This window comes from Sparus aurata, chromosome 12 (assembly GCF_900880675.1).
Source record: "Sparus aurata chromosome 12, fSpaAur1.1, whole genome shotgun sequence".
Classification (NCBI taxonomy): Eukaryota; Metazoa; Chordata; class Actinopteri; order Spariformes; family Sparidae; genus Sparus; species Sparus aurata.
The window spans coordinates 1,746,831-1,767,717 of record NC_044198.1 but is presented as its reverse complement, the minus strand read 5'-3'; the positions used below and the strand labels follow the sequence as shown (position 1 = coordinate 1,767,717).

General features: G+C 40.9%; 1 protein-coding gene across 2 annotated transcripts; it reads left to right on the top strand.

Moving 5' to 3' along the window:
• Positions 1-13,953: 13,953 nt before the first annotated feature.
• LOC115592411 (zinc finger BED domain-containing protein 1-like) lies at positions 13,954-20,018 on the top strand. 2 transcript variants are annotated; one of them, XM_030435095.1, is made up of 10 exons: positions 13,954-13,983; positions 14,709-14,757; positions 14,874-14,918; positions 15,006-15,070; positions 15,220-15,286; positions 15,453-15,606; positions 15,694-15,804; positions 15,988-17,994; positions 18,485-19,113; positions 19,201-20,018. In XM_030435095.1, exons 2-8 carry the CDS (start codon positions 14,710-14,712, stop codon positions 16,095-16,097), a joined length of 600 nt encoding a protein of 199 aa, XP_030290955.1. In that variant the 5' UTR covers positions 13,954-13,983; position 14,709; the 3' UTR covers positions 16,098-17,994; positions 18,485-19,113; positions 19,201-20,018. The 2 variants fall into 2 exon arrangements, with proteins under 2 accessions (XP_030290955.1, XP_030290954.1); XM_030435094.1 differs by lacking the exons at positions 13,954-13,983; positions 14,709-14,757; positions 14,874-14,918; ... (2 more) ...; positions 15,453-15,606; positions 15,694-15,804 and having other exon boundaries at positions 16,108-17,994.
• Positions 20,019-20,887: the final 869 nt, after the last annotated feature.

Here is a 20,887-nt window from a genome sequence, read left to right as displayed (position 1 = left end):
GTTTGAGAGGCTGAAATAAATGTCGGTCCGCTGCCTTTAGTAACAACAGCCTTTGAACAAACTTTGCAGCGGACGGTGGTTTGTTCGAGGTCTGACGCTACAAAACCAAACTACTAACGAGACCATGCCGTGTTAGGAACGAGCTCACTGCATGTTGTTGTGTTTGTTTCTCAGTGGAAAGTCAATGCAGGGGGCGGAGCCACTATGAACTACGGGAGCCCATGAGGAGCAGCGGCGGAGCAAGTTAAATAAAAACTCGATTTTCATTTTTTACAATCGTCCAAAACCAAAAACTCGAATTAATTGATTTTGCCGATTTATCACCCAGCCCTAGTTAGGGGAGAAGAGTAGGGAAACAGGTCAACTCCTCTTTTAGGCTATTGGATAATATGCCAAAATAACCAATTAGAAGAAGTGGGTGTTTACTGGAAAAGGGGATCTAAAGGCCGGTGCAGAGAAGGAGAAGTGGGGTGGCACTTGGAAAACCTCCTAAGAGCAAAGGCTGAGGTTTTGAGGGAGCAGAGGGCAGAAGCTTTTGGCATTGGTTTGTCCACAGATTTGATAATATCAGAACACGGCCGCTTCTGACCCGGACTCAAGGCGCTAGATTCTGTTTTAATAAAGATTGCTTCTTCACTCCACCCAGCCTTGCCTCCGCAGATTCCTTTTATGATCAAACTACACGCCGACACCTTAGAGAAAAGAAGCCCAGAAACCACAGGTGGCGTTGTTGGCAGGATCGCTTTTGACAACTTGGACACACGACAGGGGTCCAGAGACTGACTTTCACCCCAGCCGGCAAACAAGGTGAGCATTTTTGCTCTTGGGGTCAAACTCAGGCCCTGAACGGGACTGTGTGTGTGTTTTCCAATGTCTGTCAAGCTGAAAAGTACCAAATTGGGGAGAAAACGGGCAATAGGTGTGTAGTTTGATGACACGGTTCTGTCTAAATTTTCCAAATTAAGAGAAAAAGGAGAAACTTATGCGGCAGAGATTTATGAATTAATTAGAAATACGGTGCCGGCAGTAGAAAGTATGACGCTAAGCTTATATTGTCCTAAGACATGGGTGAGATTGGTCATTATTTCCTACGTGCTAAAGTTGTCTTAAATAGAGAAGTAAAGAAGAAAATAAGGAATAAAAGAAGATAAGAAGAGAAACTGCTGTGGCGGAAGTGATAGAACTGGTGACCAGCCGCTGATGATATGTAACAGGCAGGGCGTTTAGCTTATACTATCGGACTTGCGAGGCATTAGTCGTTGTTCTGCGTGGTTCAGTCTCAAAGAGTAGAAAAGAGTAGAAAAGAGTATGAAAAGCCTGGCCAAGTAGAAAAGTGATGAAGACCACGAAGAAAAGTTAGAAGTCCACGGGATGCTCGTGCTTATTGTGTCCTCCGAAGCTGCGTGTGGGGGTTGAGATTCAGCTAACAGTTGATGTGAAAGCTGATTGTTTGTCCATGGAATTGATTATAAGTAATCTATATAAATGCGCATTATTAGAATATATCATATACAATGCATAAGTATTGTAATTGATACCCTGATATATAACAGATATAATAATAGATAAATAAATTGAAGGAACGGTGACAGTTTGGGTCTCATCACTGTCACATGAGAACTGAAATTAACAAATGTAGAACTATACAGGATTTCACATACAGGAAATATTAATTGGTATAAATTGGCTGTTTAATAAAGGAAATGAGGACTTGGTGGCATGAACCTGTACCTATTAATAAAGTTATCATTTATATGCATAAATAGCACTATTGATCACATAAAAGAAAAAGAGTAGAAGCAATAAGGAAAAGCTCAGGGGAAATTAGGCGGAGAGGAGATGAAGAAAGCAGGCGAAAAATGATAGCGAGTCGAATATAAGATTGAAACACACATACATGATTTTGTGACTAAAGGCATCCTTGTTGAATGTGGATCGGAGGAATTCAAGGGGGTGTTCCTTGTCGTTATCAAGCGGGGAGATGTAATTACCTGGGGATGATGCTTGATTTGTTTCACGGTGGAGAAGTTCAATGAGCACGCTAAGTAGGCATTTGTGGACGTATGGACAATTGTTTATTTGGTTGACCGGTGTAGCTGGTCAAAGTATGAAATTGGCCTTTATGCACTGTAGCCCCCACATAGTAGAGTGGGAAGTCGTGGGAAGTCATGAGGTAAAGTAAAGTAAAGTTGATTGAATGGAGCAAGCAATATTTTAAAACCAAAAGTACCGGTACAAGAATTTGACGCAAAATTTGAACATATACATTTTTAAAGATCTGAAGACAGGAGACAGCTAAAAATACATGATTGGAGTAGCGTGACAAACACCAAACAACAGTACTGACAGGATTGAGTATTTAAATATATTGGGGAATTTGGGGTTATCCAAAAACCATGTAGTTAGACATATATGTAGTAGAGCTCAGATAATTTCGTACAGGGAGTACAACCAAATCATACACATTGAGTTTGCTCTAAAGACACCACCTCAGAGCAAATGATTTAATTGAAATTAATAAATGATGATAGTTGTCATGAGTCTAGCAATATTTTTCATTTAAGGTGTGGTTTTTGATCTAGAAATGCCTGTTCGAAGGTTAGCGGATGAAGAGTTGATTCATGATTGACAATGAGTTGAGGAGTTGTGAGTGAGGAGTTCAGAGTGCACGTGTCCGCAGAGCAGAGAGAGAGAAGCAGAGAAGGGGGGCTGAGCAGCTGGGGTCCAATAAGAAAGAACCAACTGTAACCCAAGGGGCCAGGTCGAGCACAACTGGTTGATTAAGAAGCTGCCATTGATAGGCTGTTGTGTGCAGTGTAGCTTAGTTTACTTTAATGTGCAATATTAAATAATTTTTGTTGAAAACATAAAAAAGAAAGAAAGAAATTACCAGCAAAATGTAAAGGAATAACAGTTTTGATGTTATGACATCTATGTATTGTGTTGCATATTAGCCCGGGCTCCCTCCATCTAAGGCTCTTTTAGCACAGTAGCAACACCAATCCACTGTTTCTCTTAACTCCCATTGCGCACTGCTAGCTGCAAAGCTAACTGAGCTAACTGGCTAATGGCAGCTACAGTTAGCAGCAGTTAGCGGTTACGCTGGTGACAACCTGAGCCCTAGAGACAGCACCACTGCAAGTGTGTAGGTGCTCCCCTCCCACATTTAAGATACAGATAACCAATATAACTGTTAAAAACTTTAATGAGTTGAAATAAACTGGAGCTGCATTAAGGACATGATAATGATGTCAAGCTAAACCTGGATAATGTATATATTATTTGGGTGATGAGAAAGAAGTGACATTTTTGGCTTGCGCTTAGAATGGAAGAAATAATAGTCTTCATTTTTCTTCCTCTTCTTTCTATACATCGGGGACGCGCGAGTCCCAGAGAGAAAGGAATAACATCTAAGGTCGGGGGATGGACAAGAGTCACCGGACACCCGTTACATCTGTTGGTGTCATCCGCCTGTGTGACTCACACTAAACCTGTCAGGCTAGTGCAATTTTATTCACAAACCCTTTGAGAACACACACACGGATACACCCCCTTGAGATAAGAAGAAGAAGACAAAAACACACCTACAAACACAATCCCACGCAAACACACATGCTCATACACTCACATACGTTAAGGCTACAACATTTACATGCACACAAAGTGTTATTGCACATGTATGGGGAGTACGAATTAGGGAAGAATTACAAGTACAGCTTGGCAATTAACTGATCAGCTATAATAGATCATTGGTTGTTGATAGTGATTTATTATCTGAGTATAGGATTTGATTTAATCTTGGATGATTTAGCATATGATGTCAGAATTGTTTTATAATTGCAGAATGACATAAACAGTAAGGAGATTGGCGCAGACGTCAGAGATAGTTTGTCAGTTCTCAGAGGGAGCTGTTGGACTTTTTCTTGTATCCTCACAGACAGTCGGGTCCAGGAAAGTTACAATTTTTTAGGGCGATACATTACGGGCTTTCTCTGAGGCTGACAAATTTACTCCATTGTTTCTAGGGAAGTGGTTATGGTGACATGGTGTTCTGAAAACACATTTCTAATTAATTTGATTTGATTAACATGAGTTCTTTGGATGGAGAAAATGATCTTTTCATAGTATCTAAAAGTTTATGAAAAAGAAAGTAGCACACAATGCCAAAGATGGGCTCTGGAATTTTAACAGCAACTACCCCTGTTGGCGCGGCACAGAAAAGCAACTTCCTCGTTAAAGAGATTGCAGAAATATCAAAGAAATGGCATAAATTGGCTATAAATTGATCAACCCTGGCCGGTGAATGAAACCTTTAATGAATTAATTAATCCTCTATTCTTTTCAGGGAAGGTTACTTGAGAACAAGCTCTCTTTTCCAAAGATGCCCTGAGCACAAACGGCATGAATATATATCCACAATATGAGCATAAATCACGATTACCTTCAGACTGCAGAACATTAAATAACAGGCAATTTGGAAATATCTAAAGAGATAAGATGGTTTAGCTCAAGAGCCGACTATTAACCATTCCGCTTCTGAGGAGAACTGGTTTGAGAAGCACTCTTCCCCAATACAATTCGTATAGTGGGAATGTCTAAAATTAAGGACTCTAGTAAACAAGGGTCAAAATTACAATTTCTAAATGAGATAAAATTGGTGTGATAGGCAGATAAAACATGCAGCAGGGCCTTTATATAAGAGGATGCAGTGCTGTTCCCTCCTTACAGATAAAGATGGTGATCCAACTTTGTCGTAAAGGACACAGTGATGAATTCTAAACCCATCACCTGTAATAAACAAAGTGCGATACCCTGCCTCAAGGGGTTTTAAAGGGGGGAGAGCAGCATGAATGTAGATGACATCAGTATAAAAATACAAAAATAACTTGAACAAGTTATTTCTACATTTCAAAGTAAAGCAAGCTCAGTTATGATAAATAAGTGATCATTTACTCTTTAGTTCTTAGTTAGTTCAGGAATAGGAATCTAAAAGATGGCTCATCATCTACCTAGATGCTGGGATATCTGTAACTATGAACCCTGTCAACAGGAGTCCCATTCAATCTAGAGATACTATTGTTCATAAGCGAAGAGGCAGATAGAGCTAGGTATTGTAGGGTTGTTTGAAAACTAGGGATAGAAAAGCTAATGACATCTAAAGAAAAGAAGGGAAAGCTTGTGGAGGAATCGAGTACTTTAGGTGTGCGGCTCAATCAGGGTCAGATGAAGGGGTAAGTCACCAATCAAAACAAACTCTGCTCAGCTCCAGTTGCATAATTGTGGGACCAAAGGAAGCACCTATGAAAACAAACAAGGATGGGTATCTTGGCAAAGAGTACAGCATTGAAGGGGGTATCGCACACATGACTCTGATGATAGTCAAGGATTATGAACAAGAACATGTGGGAGAAATTATAGCAGAATTAGGAGATGCCACTTGTGTTCCAACAAAAAGAAAATGCTGCCATTTGGGAAAACAAAGACCAGGGGTTCATAATACTTATGATCTCCACCCAAGGACTAAGACAATCACAGACAGCACAACTGACACACAAATCAATGCTCAGGGTCAAGTCAGATTCGGGTCGCCCGAAAGAAGAAAATGTTGCGACAGGTTCCAGAATATTTGTGGTTACAACACACCACTGACATTGGACTCATGAAATCAACCAAGACCGGAGCCTGGCCTCTATGGAAGAACCAGCATTCACTAAAGGAGGAAGCGATGTAAGGGGATTTCATCACAAAGTAAAGGGCTGCTACAAGCAAATGTCGTGAAGATAACTAAACTAAAATTCCCAGGGCAACACACTGCCACTGGTAAAGAAACCAGACGACTCTTATCACTTTGTGCACGGTTCACGAGCAGTGAATAAAGTGGTGGCTGACTTTCCAGCAGATGTACCGGATCCACATGCCTTGGTGGCTCAGGTTCCTCCAAAAGCTATGTACTTCACAGTGTTAGATTTGTGTGCAACCTTCTGCAGCGTTCCCCGTAGTGCTGAATCCTAGGAATTGTTCGGTTTTACATACAAGAAAAAACATAGAGACACCTCACACATCATATACCTAATTTAGTAGAGTGGAAATTGAAAGAAGAAATATGAATTAAAAAAGTTCTTCGGCCCAGATCATACTAAGATATTGAAGGGAACTAAAATACTAATAGTAAAAAGGAAAATATAACAAAATAAATCAGTAAAAATGTAAGGTTGTAAAATATACAGAAGGAGTAAAATATAACAAATTGGATAAATGAATAAATACAGCAAGGGGTAAATAAATAAACGCAGCAAGCTGAGCTGCATTCAGGAGGGATAAACTGAAGATCAGGGTGTGATAGACAGGAACTGTCATTTAAATTAGACCACATAGATGCTGCAGGTTTTTTGATACAAGGTCTCCAGAGAAGCTGTGGCTCACTAAGCAGCTGGCTAAACCGGTTTACTATTTGGGTGAAGGAGCTTTTATTTTCTCAAAAACAGGGCCTCAAACAGGGGCGGTTCTAGGGGGGGGCCAACAGGGGCCAGTGCCCCTGTAACTCGGAGTCTGGACCCCCCTGTGGCCCCCCTGACAGGGAGTCTGCATCAATAATACAATGACAGATTTCTTGCAATGATTTTGTTCTGAAGGGAAAGGCAGAAATAAAGTGTCTCAGCAGTTTACTACCCAATCAAAATTGTTGAAATTGTAAATACTGCTTTGTCTGAATGAGGGATTTATCCTTTTTTCCGGGTTGTATGTGCCCCCTAACAAAAAAGCCGGACCCAACCTGGCCCCCCTATGAAAACTGGTCTAGAACCGCCACTGGTCCCAAATCAGGCTGCAACTGTAAAATAATAAAATATTCAATAGAAACATGGTAAAGGAGGGTCAGGATAAATTTGTAGAATATCATGGGCTATAGGAATAGGAGAATGTCATTTTAACAAGGAACACAACAGTGAATTTTGTTGAACATTTGCCAACCCCAGAAAATGATGTACCACATGATGGTGTCAAGAAGCAAATGGGCAAGCCCATGTTGCAAGGGGGGAGGTTAAGAGAGGAAAAAATCAAAAGGACCAGGGTTTGGGCACCATGTTTGCTCGAACAAATTGATCAGGTTATAGGTAGACGTACAATCTGTCTGAAAAAAAAAAAACAATGTTAGGAGAGGGGTCATGGTCCCTCCTGGTTATATTCGGACTCCAAAAGATTATATGTGTGAGCTAGTTAGGGACTTTGTTGATAGGATAAAACCAATTGGAGGTAAGAGAGATACATGGTAGTAGGTGTAGACACATTTTTGCAAAGGCCTGAGGTTTATTCTACCAAGCAGAAGGATGCTCAGTCGGTTGCCAAGTTCTTATTTTGGGACGTCATAAGCCGATGGGGACTTCCAGATCACATATTTACAGATAATGGGAGAGAGTTTGTGGATAAAATTGTAAATTTTATTCTACGGAAATCGGGAATTGTACAACGTGTAGGAGCGGTTTATCATCTCCTCAAAACCAAGACATCTGCAAAAATTAATAGTGTCCTGAAAAACCGCATTGTTAAAATCTGCCAACACACAGGTCTAAATTGGGTAGTGGCACTTTCGCTTGCATTGACGGCGTATCGCTTGAGTGAATTACGAGAGAATCTATCCCTTTTGGAAGACAAAATGAAGGTGTATGTTAAATATTTGACTAATTTACATGGGAGTATATTCACGTATGTCTCCAACAGGCAAACGCAGGAGGAGGTGCTAGAGAGGCTTGAGAGGCAAAAAAGAGACAGAGGGAGACCTGGAGAAAAGGTGTTTGTGAAGGTGTTTAGAAGGAAATGGTTCAATGACCACAGGAGGGTGAAGATTGAAGGAGACTACAGTCTCTTTACCTTTATACGCAGAGTATAGCCAGAAGACCAAGGAGAATATAAGTGTTCTTATTAGGATTTACAACTTGAGAGCGAAAAAGAACAAGGCACATGGTCTGGGCCAATCTACAGGACCAACAGTGTGAATCTGGTGACATTCAGTGACTAGTTTACAGCCTGCAGGCTATAAATTGGCGTTGCTCAGAATGAAGGTGTTAAACAACCCACTTGGCTAAATAGACTACTTAAAGTGTTTGTTTGATGAGATCCAGCATATAAGAAGATCTGAGTGAATGTGAAGTTTGTCGGAATGATAAGCAAATTGAAAGTTTAGGCAAATCTGTCCCAGTGAGTCACCAAAACATGAGGAATAAAAGGGAAAATTAGTAAATCTATCTGACCTTTTATAACCGCTGAAATAAGGGCAGACGAGTGGGGTGTTGCCATTGAAAGGTAAAAGTAAGTATAGAATGTTTAAAGAAGGTCAGGGCATTGAGCAGTACATAGATAAGTACACAATTAGATATAAATAATGATGAGACACGCACGTACACAGAAACAGTGATTGGTTGCTAAAGACAAAGCATTGCTTCTAGCAATATTTGGTAGTTTAAGCAAAAGTTTAGTTTGGAAATATAAGAGATTTCTATAAGCGAATTGTGTTAGTGTCCAGTCAAAATCAACTTGTAGACTATGTAAAGAAAACATCCATTTAGCCCTAAAGCTGTTGAGGTCATTGCTTTTGTTGTTCAGTCTATTATAAATCAAGGTGCCATTGTTGAATCACTAATCTCGCCATGTATAATCTTGTCTGAAAATAAATCCAACAGGGAAGGAGCTAATTAAAATAGCCTATGGTTGTGTATAGGTATTCCTATACAAAGGCATAGTTTAACTGAGACAATGTCTCTACTTTGTTTTCTGGCAGAAAACAGTCCTAAAGTTTGGAAGGACAAGTTGCAACTTATTTCACAAAGAATTTAAGGCGCTATTATACTCCGGAGGGTCATGAATTGGGTTCCGATTACATCCAGACAATCTTGGATGTTCGACAATTGTTAAGGAAAACAAACGATTTCCTTATTGGATTTAACAGGCTATTGTTGTCCATGGATTTATAATTTTGTGGAGATCTCCCAACCCATTCATACATGGGGAAACATTTGACAAGACTGACGTCGACTGACTCGTGAGGCAGAGATAACCTCTACTGACTTAAATTTACTGACTTAGATCAATTACTCACTTAATCTAAGTCAGTTATCATTGTTACTAACAATGTTGCATGTCACTCTGAAATGATGTTCAGTCCTTAACACATTAGTTTGGCTTCCTACAGGTCCGGATCCATGTTTGGAAGTGGTCGTCACTGCGTCAAACCAACTAAGCATTGTTTGACACACCCTGCTAGTAAAACATCCAACCGATGGATCTACATGTCTCATAAGCAATATGTAATAACATATCTGCTCAGGCAGCTAAAAATAGGGCAATAACTTGAGGTTTTTCTCTCTAGAAACAGGAAAGGATGTTGCAGTCAACACTAAATTTCAAATAAAGTAACGTCTACCTGTCTGTGTATCGGTATATAACATTTATACAGGTTTGCTGACCCAATGCAGCTCCAAAGGCAGTTGCTCTTACATCTATCTCTCCAGGGACAAGAAGTTGGAAGTACTGTAACGCCAAGGAAAGATGTCGGAAATGTAATCACAGGCAATGAACAAGAAAGAAGATTCGGTCACATCAATTCATATCATGGTTCAGAGGCAGCAGAATAGGCTGTTCCAGGGAGTTTAAGCAAAATACAATATAATAAAAATGTTGTTTGATGTATGATAATTAGTTTGGGGATAAAATGAAATAACATGACGTGTTGATGACAACAACGGAGGAAGGCAGTAGTGTTGCCTGGAGCAGAGGTGTCCAAACTTTGAATGGGGATCAGAATGGATAAAAAAGGGAATGGAAGAAAAAATATAGAAAATATTAATGCAAAACTGTAGATTGAAGGTGAGATATAAGATTGAAAATTTGGAAAATGCATGATAATTAAAGCAAATTGGGGTTGCACAGTGGTTACTCGAGGCTACATCAGGTGATTAGTATGACATGACAGATGTATATGAGCAGACATACATAACATGCCATACAAATCCAAATAGAAGTAAAGGGGAGATTAATTGAGCGCCGTTTCGGATCCGGGAGTTGGATTTTGGACATGCCTGATCTAGAACACACAACTATATAGTATCTAATTTTTGTTTGCAAAGATAGTGGTTGGTTTTCTCTCCTCAGGATAACAGCAGAGAGATTAACCTGTCCAGGGACAGGACAGGACTGAGAGAGAAACCATCGATTCGGAGTGTTACGGACAACATGTCGCTCTAGATGGCAATGCTGCTGAAGAGCGAGAATTCAGTTGATATGTTATGTTATATAGAATTGGACAAATTCTATGTTTTCCTATATATGTATATCCACAAGTCATGATGTGAAAATTGTTGTGTTTTATTGTAACCATGTGATAATTGCAAATGAACTAAGGAATGAGCAATAATTTTAATGATATAATACTTTAATTAGATTTTACCCTTTATACCGTCGCACAGCGATGTACACTTTTTATTAATAGCTGAAAATAGGACCTGTGAAAGGTTTGGAGTTCAATGGCCGATTGGCATATGGTCATTCAATTAATCGATAAATGGTAATTGGTAATTGTAAAAGGAGTTTCCCCGCCTAGATTGGCTTGAAGGCGTGGATTCTCCATAATTGATTAGTAAGGTTTCCTATGTCTTTTTAATACTCCTTAGGAGGGGTAGAGTTTCGGAATAGGATGCAACAGCTGATTTGTGGGATTCCCTTACAACTACACATGAGAAGCCCTAAGCAAAGATTTCGAGAATAAGAAGTACCTTTCAGAGTTTACTGAGAAAAAAAAAAAAAAAGTGTATCTGAGGGGAGTCCTGCAAGAAGCTAAGGGTAGCTGAATTCGACCTAATTAAGATAAATAATTACTTATCTAGTCATAAAGTAACTTAAAATAAGGTGCTATAGGGCCTAATAAGAAATTAATTAATTAGCTTTCCCTAAATTTCAGATCAAAATAGGACTCTGAACTTAGTAACAAGATTGGATGAAGAGCCCTTTGTTGAAAACAGACAAGCACGGCGACAGGAAGTTGGACAAGGATAAAAATCATTGTGAACGTGTTTGTACGATTTTTTCGAGACCCAGCAGGTCTCAAAGGGGTATGAGGTATCTGGATGGCAACACATTCTGATTTTTGAATTTACTTAGTGTAGATTGAATGATGACTAATTGTTTCTCCTCATGTGAGTTAAGGAGTGCAGACAGAGTGAGGCTCACAGCTCCAGGAGTCCTAAAGTGGTTTTTCAACTGGTGAAGGCTAAAGGTTGGCAGACGGCAGGCCATCATAAAGTACCAAAACCTGAGGTTGGCCTCTGCCAAATGGTGGGAGATGCCCAAACGTTTATGTTCCCATAGAGGGATCGGGAACCCATTTTGGGGACAAGACCTACAGTTGACCGCAGCCAGGTCAGATGAGTTAGGGGAGAAGAGTAGGGAAACAGGTCAACTCCTCTTTTAGGCTATTGGATAATATGCCAAAATAACAATTAGAAGAAGTGAGTGTTTACTGGAAAAGGGGCTCTAAAGGCCGGTGCAGAGAAGGAGAAGGGGGGTGGCACTTGGAAAACCTCCTAAGAGCAAAGGCTGAGGTTTTGAGGGAGCAGAGGGCAGAGCATTTTGGCATTGGTTTGTCCACAGATTTGATAATATCAGAACGCGGCCGCTTCTGACCCGGACTCAAGGCGCTAGATTCTGCTTTAATAATGATTGCTTCTTCACTCCACCCAGCCTTGCCTCCGCAGATTCCTTTTAGGATCAAACTACACGCTGACACCTTAGAGAAGGGAAGCCCAGAAACCACAAAGCATATTACTTTTTCTTGGGATATGATTCGTTGATTTTCAAAGGCAAACTGAGCTGGCACCGGATTTGAGTGAACGCAGGGAAAAGTGACAGTTTTCAGGCACTGGCATGCTCTGGGTTGCCAGATACCACAATGATACATATCCCACATAGAAACTGAAGAACTCTCGATTTATTTGTATAACTATGAAATTGGGATATTGGTTGAAGAAACTTTAAATCTAAGCACAGGAGTATGGGTTAAACACAGGGAGACTCCATCCAAAATTGGAGTGTTTGCAAGTATGTATACATGTATGTTTGTATACAGGTCATTTAGGGTAGGCCAACTGTACAAGTTGGTGGGCCCCAGCCTGTTGGGTAAATAACACAATGACTTTTGCTCAAATAAACAAAACTGGACATGGGACATGTTCAAGGCAGCTGCTATGGACAATTATCACACATGGGTAGAAGATTATGCTGAGTCTGCATACATTCAGAAGTGCATTGAGGATGCTAGTGTGATCAAAAACATCCCCATACAGGCCAACGAGAAACTCTGGATTACTAGTGAAGTATACGTAATGCTGAAAGCACAGAATGAAGCTTTTAAATCTAGTGACATGGTGACATTTAGAACAGCTAGAGCTAACCTGAACCATGCCATGAGAGTTGCAAAGTGTGCTGATGGTCAGAAAGTGCAGGACTTCATCAATGACCCTATGAACATCAGACAAAGGTGGCAGGGTATTCAAGTCATCACAGACTATAAAGCTACACCTCCCCCTGCGATAACAACATTAACTTTCCTAACAAACTCAATAACCACTTTGGGAGGTTTGAGGCACTCTACAACAATCTATTCCTTGCCCTAATGAGCAGCCACTCAGTCTGGACATAGCTGATGTCTGGAGAAGAGTAAGCACTCGGAAAGCAGAGGGCCCAGACGACATACCAGGATGGGTGCTCAAGGAATGTGCTGACCAGCTGGCAGGGGTTCTCACAGAGATCCTTAACACCTTGCTTATCCAGGCTGTGGTACCATCGTGTCTAAAGACTGCTACAAATATACTGGTGCCTAAAAAACTCACAATCTCCTCCCTCAGTGTTTACTGCCCCGTCGCACTCACCCCCATCCTGATAAGGTGCTTTTAGAGGTAAAAGACCACATTAGCCCCATTCACACTGGCTTTTGGGTGCGGCTTTAGTACGCCAATTCCCCGCCTCCGTCTCAGTGTGAATCTCTTGGAGGATGCAAGGGGTGAAATTTCGCTCCAGGCCCTGATACGCCTCTGGAGGTAGTATCAGGGCTGTATCATTGGAGAACTGAACCAGTGTGAACAGATAAACCGGCTTCGCGTAACAGGGGTGTAGTGTCAAAACTACTCGTCTGAGTTAACAATTATCTGACTTATTGACAATACAAACACTCACAGGTGGAGTCCTAAATCAAGGATGAAACAGCTTGTCTTCAGGTCAAAGCAGTGATGTTGCTAGGTATGCGTCCTGCGTCCCTGACACATTAAAATCTGAAAGGACGCACTAAACTCACTATTCTTGCGTCCCGGGGACGCACCTCATTTTTCCCATGAAAAACGATACATTGTGAATATTAAACAACTTGTGTTTAATCACAGTAACTGGCAAAAGAAACCTTGTTGTTAGCAGACCGGACAAGCGCTGTTTCAACCCTCTGCGCATCTACTCGGCGCAGACGTGATCCCCTGTACAAAGTATCGCGACATACTAATTTAGCCGCTACCAAAACAACTAGCCCGTCACCGCTGATTTCATTTCAACCAGGGGCGTCGCACCCGTGGGGGATGTGTGTTTGTTTTAACACCCACACTTTTCCCGGTGAGATGGTTCAACACCCACACTTTTTCTGCAGTTTTTCTGCAGTTTTGCACAAACGCCTTACTGTGGCCGGAGTCACTTTCTCCGGCTGTCCTAAGTCTGCGCTCGCTGCAGCTGCCTCCACTCCCCCTCCCTCTCCTGTTGCTGCTTCAAACATGACACCGGCTTTGGGTAACGGCTGCGGCTGGCTGCAATACCAATGTCTGCGGCGGGAGGTGGGGCTAGACCGGCTGGACGGTCAAGCCCCGCTCCCCCAAGTTAGTCCACCCCAATTGCCTCCTTCCCGCTCCTTCCCTTTCGGCGAAACTGGAGAAAGAAGAAATTCTGTCGAAAGTGATGTCGGTGAGTGAAATTACGTTGCTACAATAAATGCGATAAATGAAAAACTTTATTCACATCTCACGGCGCTTTTGTTGGTGTATATTGTTGTTTAACGTTTGGGTATTTTGGCATTTTAATGGTCAGCATTCAGCACGTGTGATATCCTAAGCGACGGTAGCGTTAGCATTAGCGTTGTTGTAATTTATATAGCTGTGTGTGTATGTGTGTGTGTGTGTGTGTGTGTGTGAGAGATATCCTACGCGACGGTAGCGTTAGCATTTTAGCCTAAGCGGAAGCAGGAAGTAACGGTCACTATGGGACCTTAACTCGGAAAAAGTCTCAATGTAAGTGAACGGGAGTCAAAGTTTTATTTTGTGATCCGATTGAATTGTGCCATGAGAAAAAAATATGACCTCTACCTGTTTAAAACATCACGTTTCACGCCGAGAAATCAGCAGTTTGTTGTAAAAATATTGTAAAATAAAATTCAGAAGAATTCGTAACCAGAAAGACTACATGTCGCGTAGGTGACGTCACACACCAAATGCTGCCCTTTCCCGTGTCAGTTGGTGACGTATTTGTTTGTGGGACACCAGATTTGTAGTCCATAGAGCAGTCTTCACACAAAATACATTCTTCTGTTGCCGCTTTACGACAAACTGCTGATGAACAAAATTTTACTAATTAATTTATTTAAATAATGTAATTTATATGTAATCAAATTATTTATTTATTTATTTTTTCAGAATGTCCCAGCACAAGGAGCAACCCTTGAATGTGGTGTTTGTGCTAATGGTGAGTTCTGAAGTTAAGTGGTGGGATTGTGCACCTCAGCATCAACACTTATAGCGTACACAGGTCCCAAGAAAAAAGTCATAATTTCAATAGTAAGAACTTTTTTTTGATTGCAGTATGCACTATACATGGCACTGGAGTGGCACTTTGACTTCTCCCAGGTGAGAAATCTTTAAGTGTGAGTTACTAATGGCCATACTGTATTTAAGGTTTGAAATTGCAATGACATATCTGTCTGCATCTAATAGGGAGATATGCCACATCTGAGGAGGTGGTTGTGCCAGCTCCTCCTGGAGAACATCCAGCAATGCATGTGTGTTTTTATTTATGTATTTGAACCCAACCGTGAATTCTTGTCCAGTACTTTCCAATTTTGTTTGTTAAACGTTTATCAGTTTAAAATGTTATATTAGAAGGATCTAGTATAATTAATATGACCTCTATGTGAAAATTTCCATGTAGGAAAAGAAGACAGTTGCATGGACCTCAGCCACTAGAAGAACCGCCACTCCACATATCTATTGATATGGTATTTCATTAATAACTTAACTCACTACTTAATATCTGAACTGGCTGTAAAATATTTACATAATAGTAATTACTCACACTTTCAAGTTGTTCTATAAATGTCTTACATTGTTCTATAAATGTCTTTTCCAAAAGAAAATATAAAAATTTAATGTTCATTATATCAGTTGCAACTTCTAGTGTTGGAGGACATTTTTGCACTGGTTGTCCTCAGTGACGGAGACATGGCCATCCTGACCCTCTCCCTCGTGTGTCACCACTTCAGAGAAGTATTGTCCACCAGGGTTTTTAGGAGGAAGGCACATTTTCTGTGGCTGAACAGTAAGATTTTGAAACACCAAACATATGTTATACCCATAAACCGCACTTTTTTCCAAGTTGAATGAATTGGTCAAAATTGTCTTACAGGTATGGCATCTTGGAGCAGGTTCTCGGCAGGGTATCGAGCTGAGTACTGTAAAATGTATTCACTCGATACGTGCAGAGAGTGTAACATAACATACAAAAACTGCATTCCAGGTAAGCAAAATGTTAATATGATAGATATTTTTGTTATTACCTCCCAGCAATTGTAGTAGAGCACATTTTAAAACATTGAAATTGTGAGTAATGATATTCAAGATACCCACCAAATAAAAAAAATGAAGTGGGGACTCAAAAAAGAACTCTTAATAAATTAATAAATCTTTTATGTACCCACAGGCTACGCAGGAAGGGAGAAGAGAGGGGAGCTGCAGGGGATTTACAGCAAGAACTCACACCCGGGCTTCTGCTCCAACTTCTGCCAGATGTGCACAGGCTTCCCTGAGTAGAGTTGTGAATTGATCGGTGAGTGTTTCTTATCTCAAAACAATTTTTGAAGCTCTGACAATATTTGATTTGATTTGATTTTTTTGAAATGTTCATTGTAGTTACTTTGAAGACAGAATGACTACAAGCTATCAGTGATATTTTAACAAATACTCATCCTTCATGATGCGAAGCCTGCAAGGCTAGTTCAGGCAGACGACTCAAGCTGCGCCCATCCTGATGAGCTGATCAGTCACATGTTCTCCTCATTCAAATAAGGCGTGCTATTTAAATCCCCCCAGCTTACCTGCTCATCCCAGGCTATGCTGCTGCTGCTTACATCTCGCTGCTGCTGCTCCTATGGGGTTTTGGAAACCCACCTCCTACCTAGCATCCACCTGTGGGCTCTGTTTTTATGTTTCCCTGTGGGGGGGTCTGCAAAGCAGATCATTAAGGGAACGAATAACCAAGGCAGAGCCTGATGCCAAACCTGCTGCAGCCATGCTCAAGGATACCTGTGCTGTGCTTCTGCTTGCAATGCTCACACCCAATCCTGCTGCAACCATGCTCAAGAATATGCTATGGCAAATTGAGTAACATGTTATGCTTTCCTTTCAGGAGTGACAGAGATGACATTCTCTTCACTTGAAGCAGAGACGTTCTGATTGAAGTCATCATTGTTCCTGTTGAATTCTTCCTCTTGTGTTGGCTTTCTACTGCTTTCTACTGGTCAGTTTTGACCCGAGTCTTAAATTAGCTGTAAAATACACAGGGCCGTAGCCAGGGTTTTGAAATTGGTGAGGTCTGGAGGGGTCCAGAATTAATTAAATGTTAATTTTATATATATTTTTTCATTGTATGGCAGCCATCTAGGGAAGGTTTTCACCACTGTTCTAAGTAGGGCTGAGCGATTAATTGCATTTGCGATAATATTGCGATATGATAAAACGCGATTTTCTAAGCGCAACTTGCGCGATTACAAGGTAGTCACGTGACGCGAGTGAAAGCGTGGAGAACTCGGCTGCATCAACTTTTCATGCTGCCCTTAAACCTCTTGCGCAATGGCCTCTGGCTCGACGGAGCAGTCAGAAACTGACACAGCTGAGACTTTAGTCTCGAAGAGGAACAGCACATCGGTGGTGTGGAACTATTTTGGTTTCAAAAAAGAAGATGCTGCGCAGCGTCAGGTGTTGTGCAGAGCATGCCGTGCTCCCGTTGCTACTTCACGGGGTAACACTACAAACTTGTTCCAGCACTTAAAAAAATACCACAAATCAATGTATAACAGTTGTAAGGCCAAAATGCCAAGCACCATTGCGCCAGACAAGCCAAGTACCTCAAGACAGGGATCACTGACCGAAATGTTTGAAAGTGTCACTCCATATGAACGTAATTCAAAACGGCACGGGGAAATCACTCGGGCAATAACCGAGTTCATAGCCAAAGAAATGATGCCTCTCAGCACGGTGACGAAGCCTGGGTTTATGGCATTGATAAATACACTTGATAAATGGTACAGTATACCCTCCCGTACATACTTCAGTCAGGTTGCCATACCGGAGCTGTACAAAAAGTGCAAAGAAAAAGTCGCCGCGGAGCTTAAAACGGTGGAGTTTTTTGCTACCACTACTGACATGTGGTCAAGCCGTACAGCTGAGCCTTACCAGAGTCTTACAGTCCATTTTATTGATGAAGATTTCAACCTCAGAGCTCGCTGCCTACAAACTACCTACTTCCCAGAGGACCACACAGGGGAAAATATTGCAGCCGGCCTGAGAGAGGGGCTTGCCAGCTGGGATCTCCACGAGGAGAAACACGTCTGCATCACGACGGACAACGCGTCAAATATGGTGCTGGCTGCACGGCTTAATGAATGGACGAGGCTCCAGTGTTTTGGGCACAGATTACATCTTGCCATTGGTAAGTTATCATGTCGCGCGCGCGTGTGTGTGTGTGTGTGTGTGTGTGTGTGTGTGTGTGTGTGTGTGCAAAAGAGAGAGAGATGCGTTGATTAGTAATCAGGAAGCTGAATATATAAATATATAAATTATGTTGAGTTGTGGAAATCGGATGGGATTAAATAAATTCATACTTCCTCCCACCCCTTTTCTAATATGTAAATTGAAATATTATGTTTTGATTTTATGTGCTTATATGTCTGTCTGTGGTGGAATGCCGACCTGCATTTATTTTCAGTTTTTGTTTGTTTTTCACATGTTCGAAATGAACACACACACGCAAACTGTTTATGTGTTGTGTGTGTGTTTGTGTGTGTGTGTGAGAGAGAGAGAGAGAGAGAGGTGTGGATGTGTGTATTTCAGAATTACAGAGAATGTGAGTGTGTAATAGTGATAGCCTTGTATCACAAAACTCAAATTGTGTGAAATACACTACTTTTTATTTCTTTCAGAAAATGCACTCAAAGATGACAGAGTGTCAAGGGCAACAGCACTGTGCAGGAAGCTGGTGGGGCACTTTTCCCACAGTTGGAAGAAGAAGGCAGCACTAACAGAGGCACAGAGGGAGCTCAAACTCCCTGAGCACAACCTCATAACTGAGTGCCCAACAAGATGGGGATCTAAAGAAATGATGATTGCCAGAGTGCTTGAACAGGCCAAAGCCATTTCTCAGGTATTGTCTGGTGATCGATATGCACGCTCCCTCATCCCAACCTGGCAGGATATTGACGTGTTGGAGTCAATTCACAAGGCACTGCATCCTCTACTGGAATTTACTGATGCTCTTTCTGGAGAGGAGTATGTGAGCATCTCCTACCTCAAGCCAGTACTCCACCTTTTTGCCACATCAGTCCTGGCTGAAGATGCTGAGGACACCAACCTGACTAAATCAATAAAAACCAAAGTCCTAGCATACCTCAATAACAAATATGGAGACCCAAACATCCAGGAGCTTTTGGATGTTGCCTGTTTCCTGGACCCTAGGTTCAAAATTCAGTACATCAGTACTGACAACATCCCTGCTATCAAGACCCGACTGAAGACAGAGATGGTAGACTTAGCACAACGTACATATCATCGGGTAAATGATAATTAAGTATTTCACAAAAACACAATCTTTCTGTAAAATCTAACTGGAAAACTAATGGCTGTTTTTGTCATCTAATAGGAGAAGAGGTCTCGTACTGAAACTGTTCAGATACCTCAAAGTGCACAGCCCTTGGGGGAAAAGGCGAAGAGGTCTCTTGGCAGTTTTTTCAAGACCAGCACAGCCTCTACTTCTTTGCCTGTAAAACTTGAAGATGTCGCAGAGGCAGAGGTAAACAATTACCTGATGATTCCTGCCATCGATGGAGAAGATGATCCCTTGGCTTGGTGGAGGGTGCACAAGATCAGCTACCCACAGTTGTGCACCATGGCCCACAAGTATCTTTGTGTACCTGCCACAAGCGCTCCCTCAGAGCGTCTTTTTAGCACAGGAGGGAATATTGTGACTTGCACTCGCTCATCCTTGAAGCCAGCAAAAGTCAATATGCTGGTTTTCTTAGCAAAAAACCTGTGAGCCACTGAGAACAAAACTGTTGGATCATTATGGCTGGCAGTGCCATACTCATAGTCTGTGTGGTGTGTTATTGTTGTGTACTTGAGATAAGTGAGGTTGATCTATATTATACTATTCAAATTGTTTTTTATTGTCTAATTTAAAAGTGCATTTCTCTGTTTTTTATTTATAACTTTATTTACTTTGATTTTACAATATATTTTCAAAGTAGTAGAGGCAAATTCTATGTTTCAGCTATGTGAAATGTAACTGACTTGGGAGCAGTAAGATACACATAATTTTAATTAATTATTTTCTTAAGAATGTACATTTTGCACACAGTGTTTACAAAGTGCATGCCTTTGTTTGAATTACTTAAATGCACAGTGGCAAAGCCACAGATGTTTCTGTAATGAGCAGTTAAATAAAAATGTCATTTATTTCAAGTCATACGTCTTTTAATTTAATTCTAACAAATAGGCCCAGCCTATGGGAAAGAACATTTTACACTAAATGTCATTTAGTAGATGTATCTAATATTGCTTTGGTCATGGGGTTAGGGTTATCATTCAGTATGTTTTGTTGGGAAAAAAGAGGATAAAATAAAAAAGAATTGCATATTAAATCGCAATTGCAATATTGGGGGGAAAAAATCGCAATTAGATCATTTTCCCAAATCGTTCAGCCCTAGTTCTAAGCTTAGCGTTCTCCTTTAGTGGATAAAGGCGCCTCTCACCGTGGTTAACTGGCGTCCCAAAGCTTTAGAAATGTCTTTCTAACACTTTCCAGACTGGTACAGTAGGTGTCAATGATTAGTTTTTTAAATTGTTCTTGAATTTCTTTCACCCCATGCAAAAAAAAAATCATTATCACAGTTAGTTGATTTAACAATGCATCACTTTGGACCCCTTTAACTATACATAATTACATCAAAATGACCCACAATTATATAAAGTAGACTTAGACTTTTTATTATTATTATTAGACCTATTATATTAAAGGAGGCTGGTTGAGCCTTACACCTCTGACCAGCAGGACAGACTTGTCCTGTGGTTTTCAGCCTTTTAACATCAGGTATTGTTCCCTCTCCATTAAATACAGTGCAGTGAAAAAGTATTTGCCCCCTTCCAGATTTCTTACTTTCTTGCAGATTTGTCACACTTAAATGTTTTATTATATTTTATTTATTTATTTTTTATAGTATTTTGGCAGGATTTTGGGGGATGTGTGAAAGTTATGGGCGTGTGTGTAAAAGACGCTATATGTGGAACACAAGAGAAAGGTTAATAAATGAAAACAATTTTCTTGAGTCTTG

Coding starts and splice junctions, on each gene's coding strand:
- LOC115592411 (XM_030435094.1), top strand. CDS start 17,136: ATGGCCTCTGGCTCGACGGAGCAGTCAGAAACTGACACAGCTGAGACT. Junction 17,995..18,484: donor CAGATTACATCTTGCCATTG/GTAAGTTATCAT, acceptor TATTTCTTTCAG/AAAATGCACTCAAAGATGAC. Junction 19,114..19,200: donor CACAACGTACATATCATCGG/GTAAATGATAAT, acceptor GTCATCTAATAG/GAGAAGAGGTCTCGTACTGA.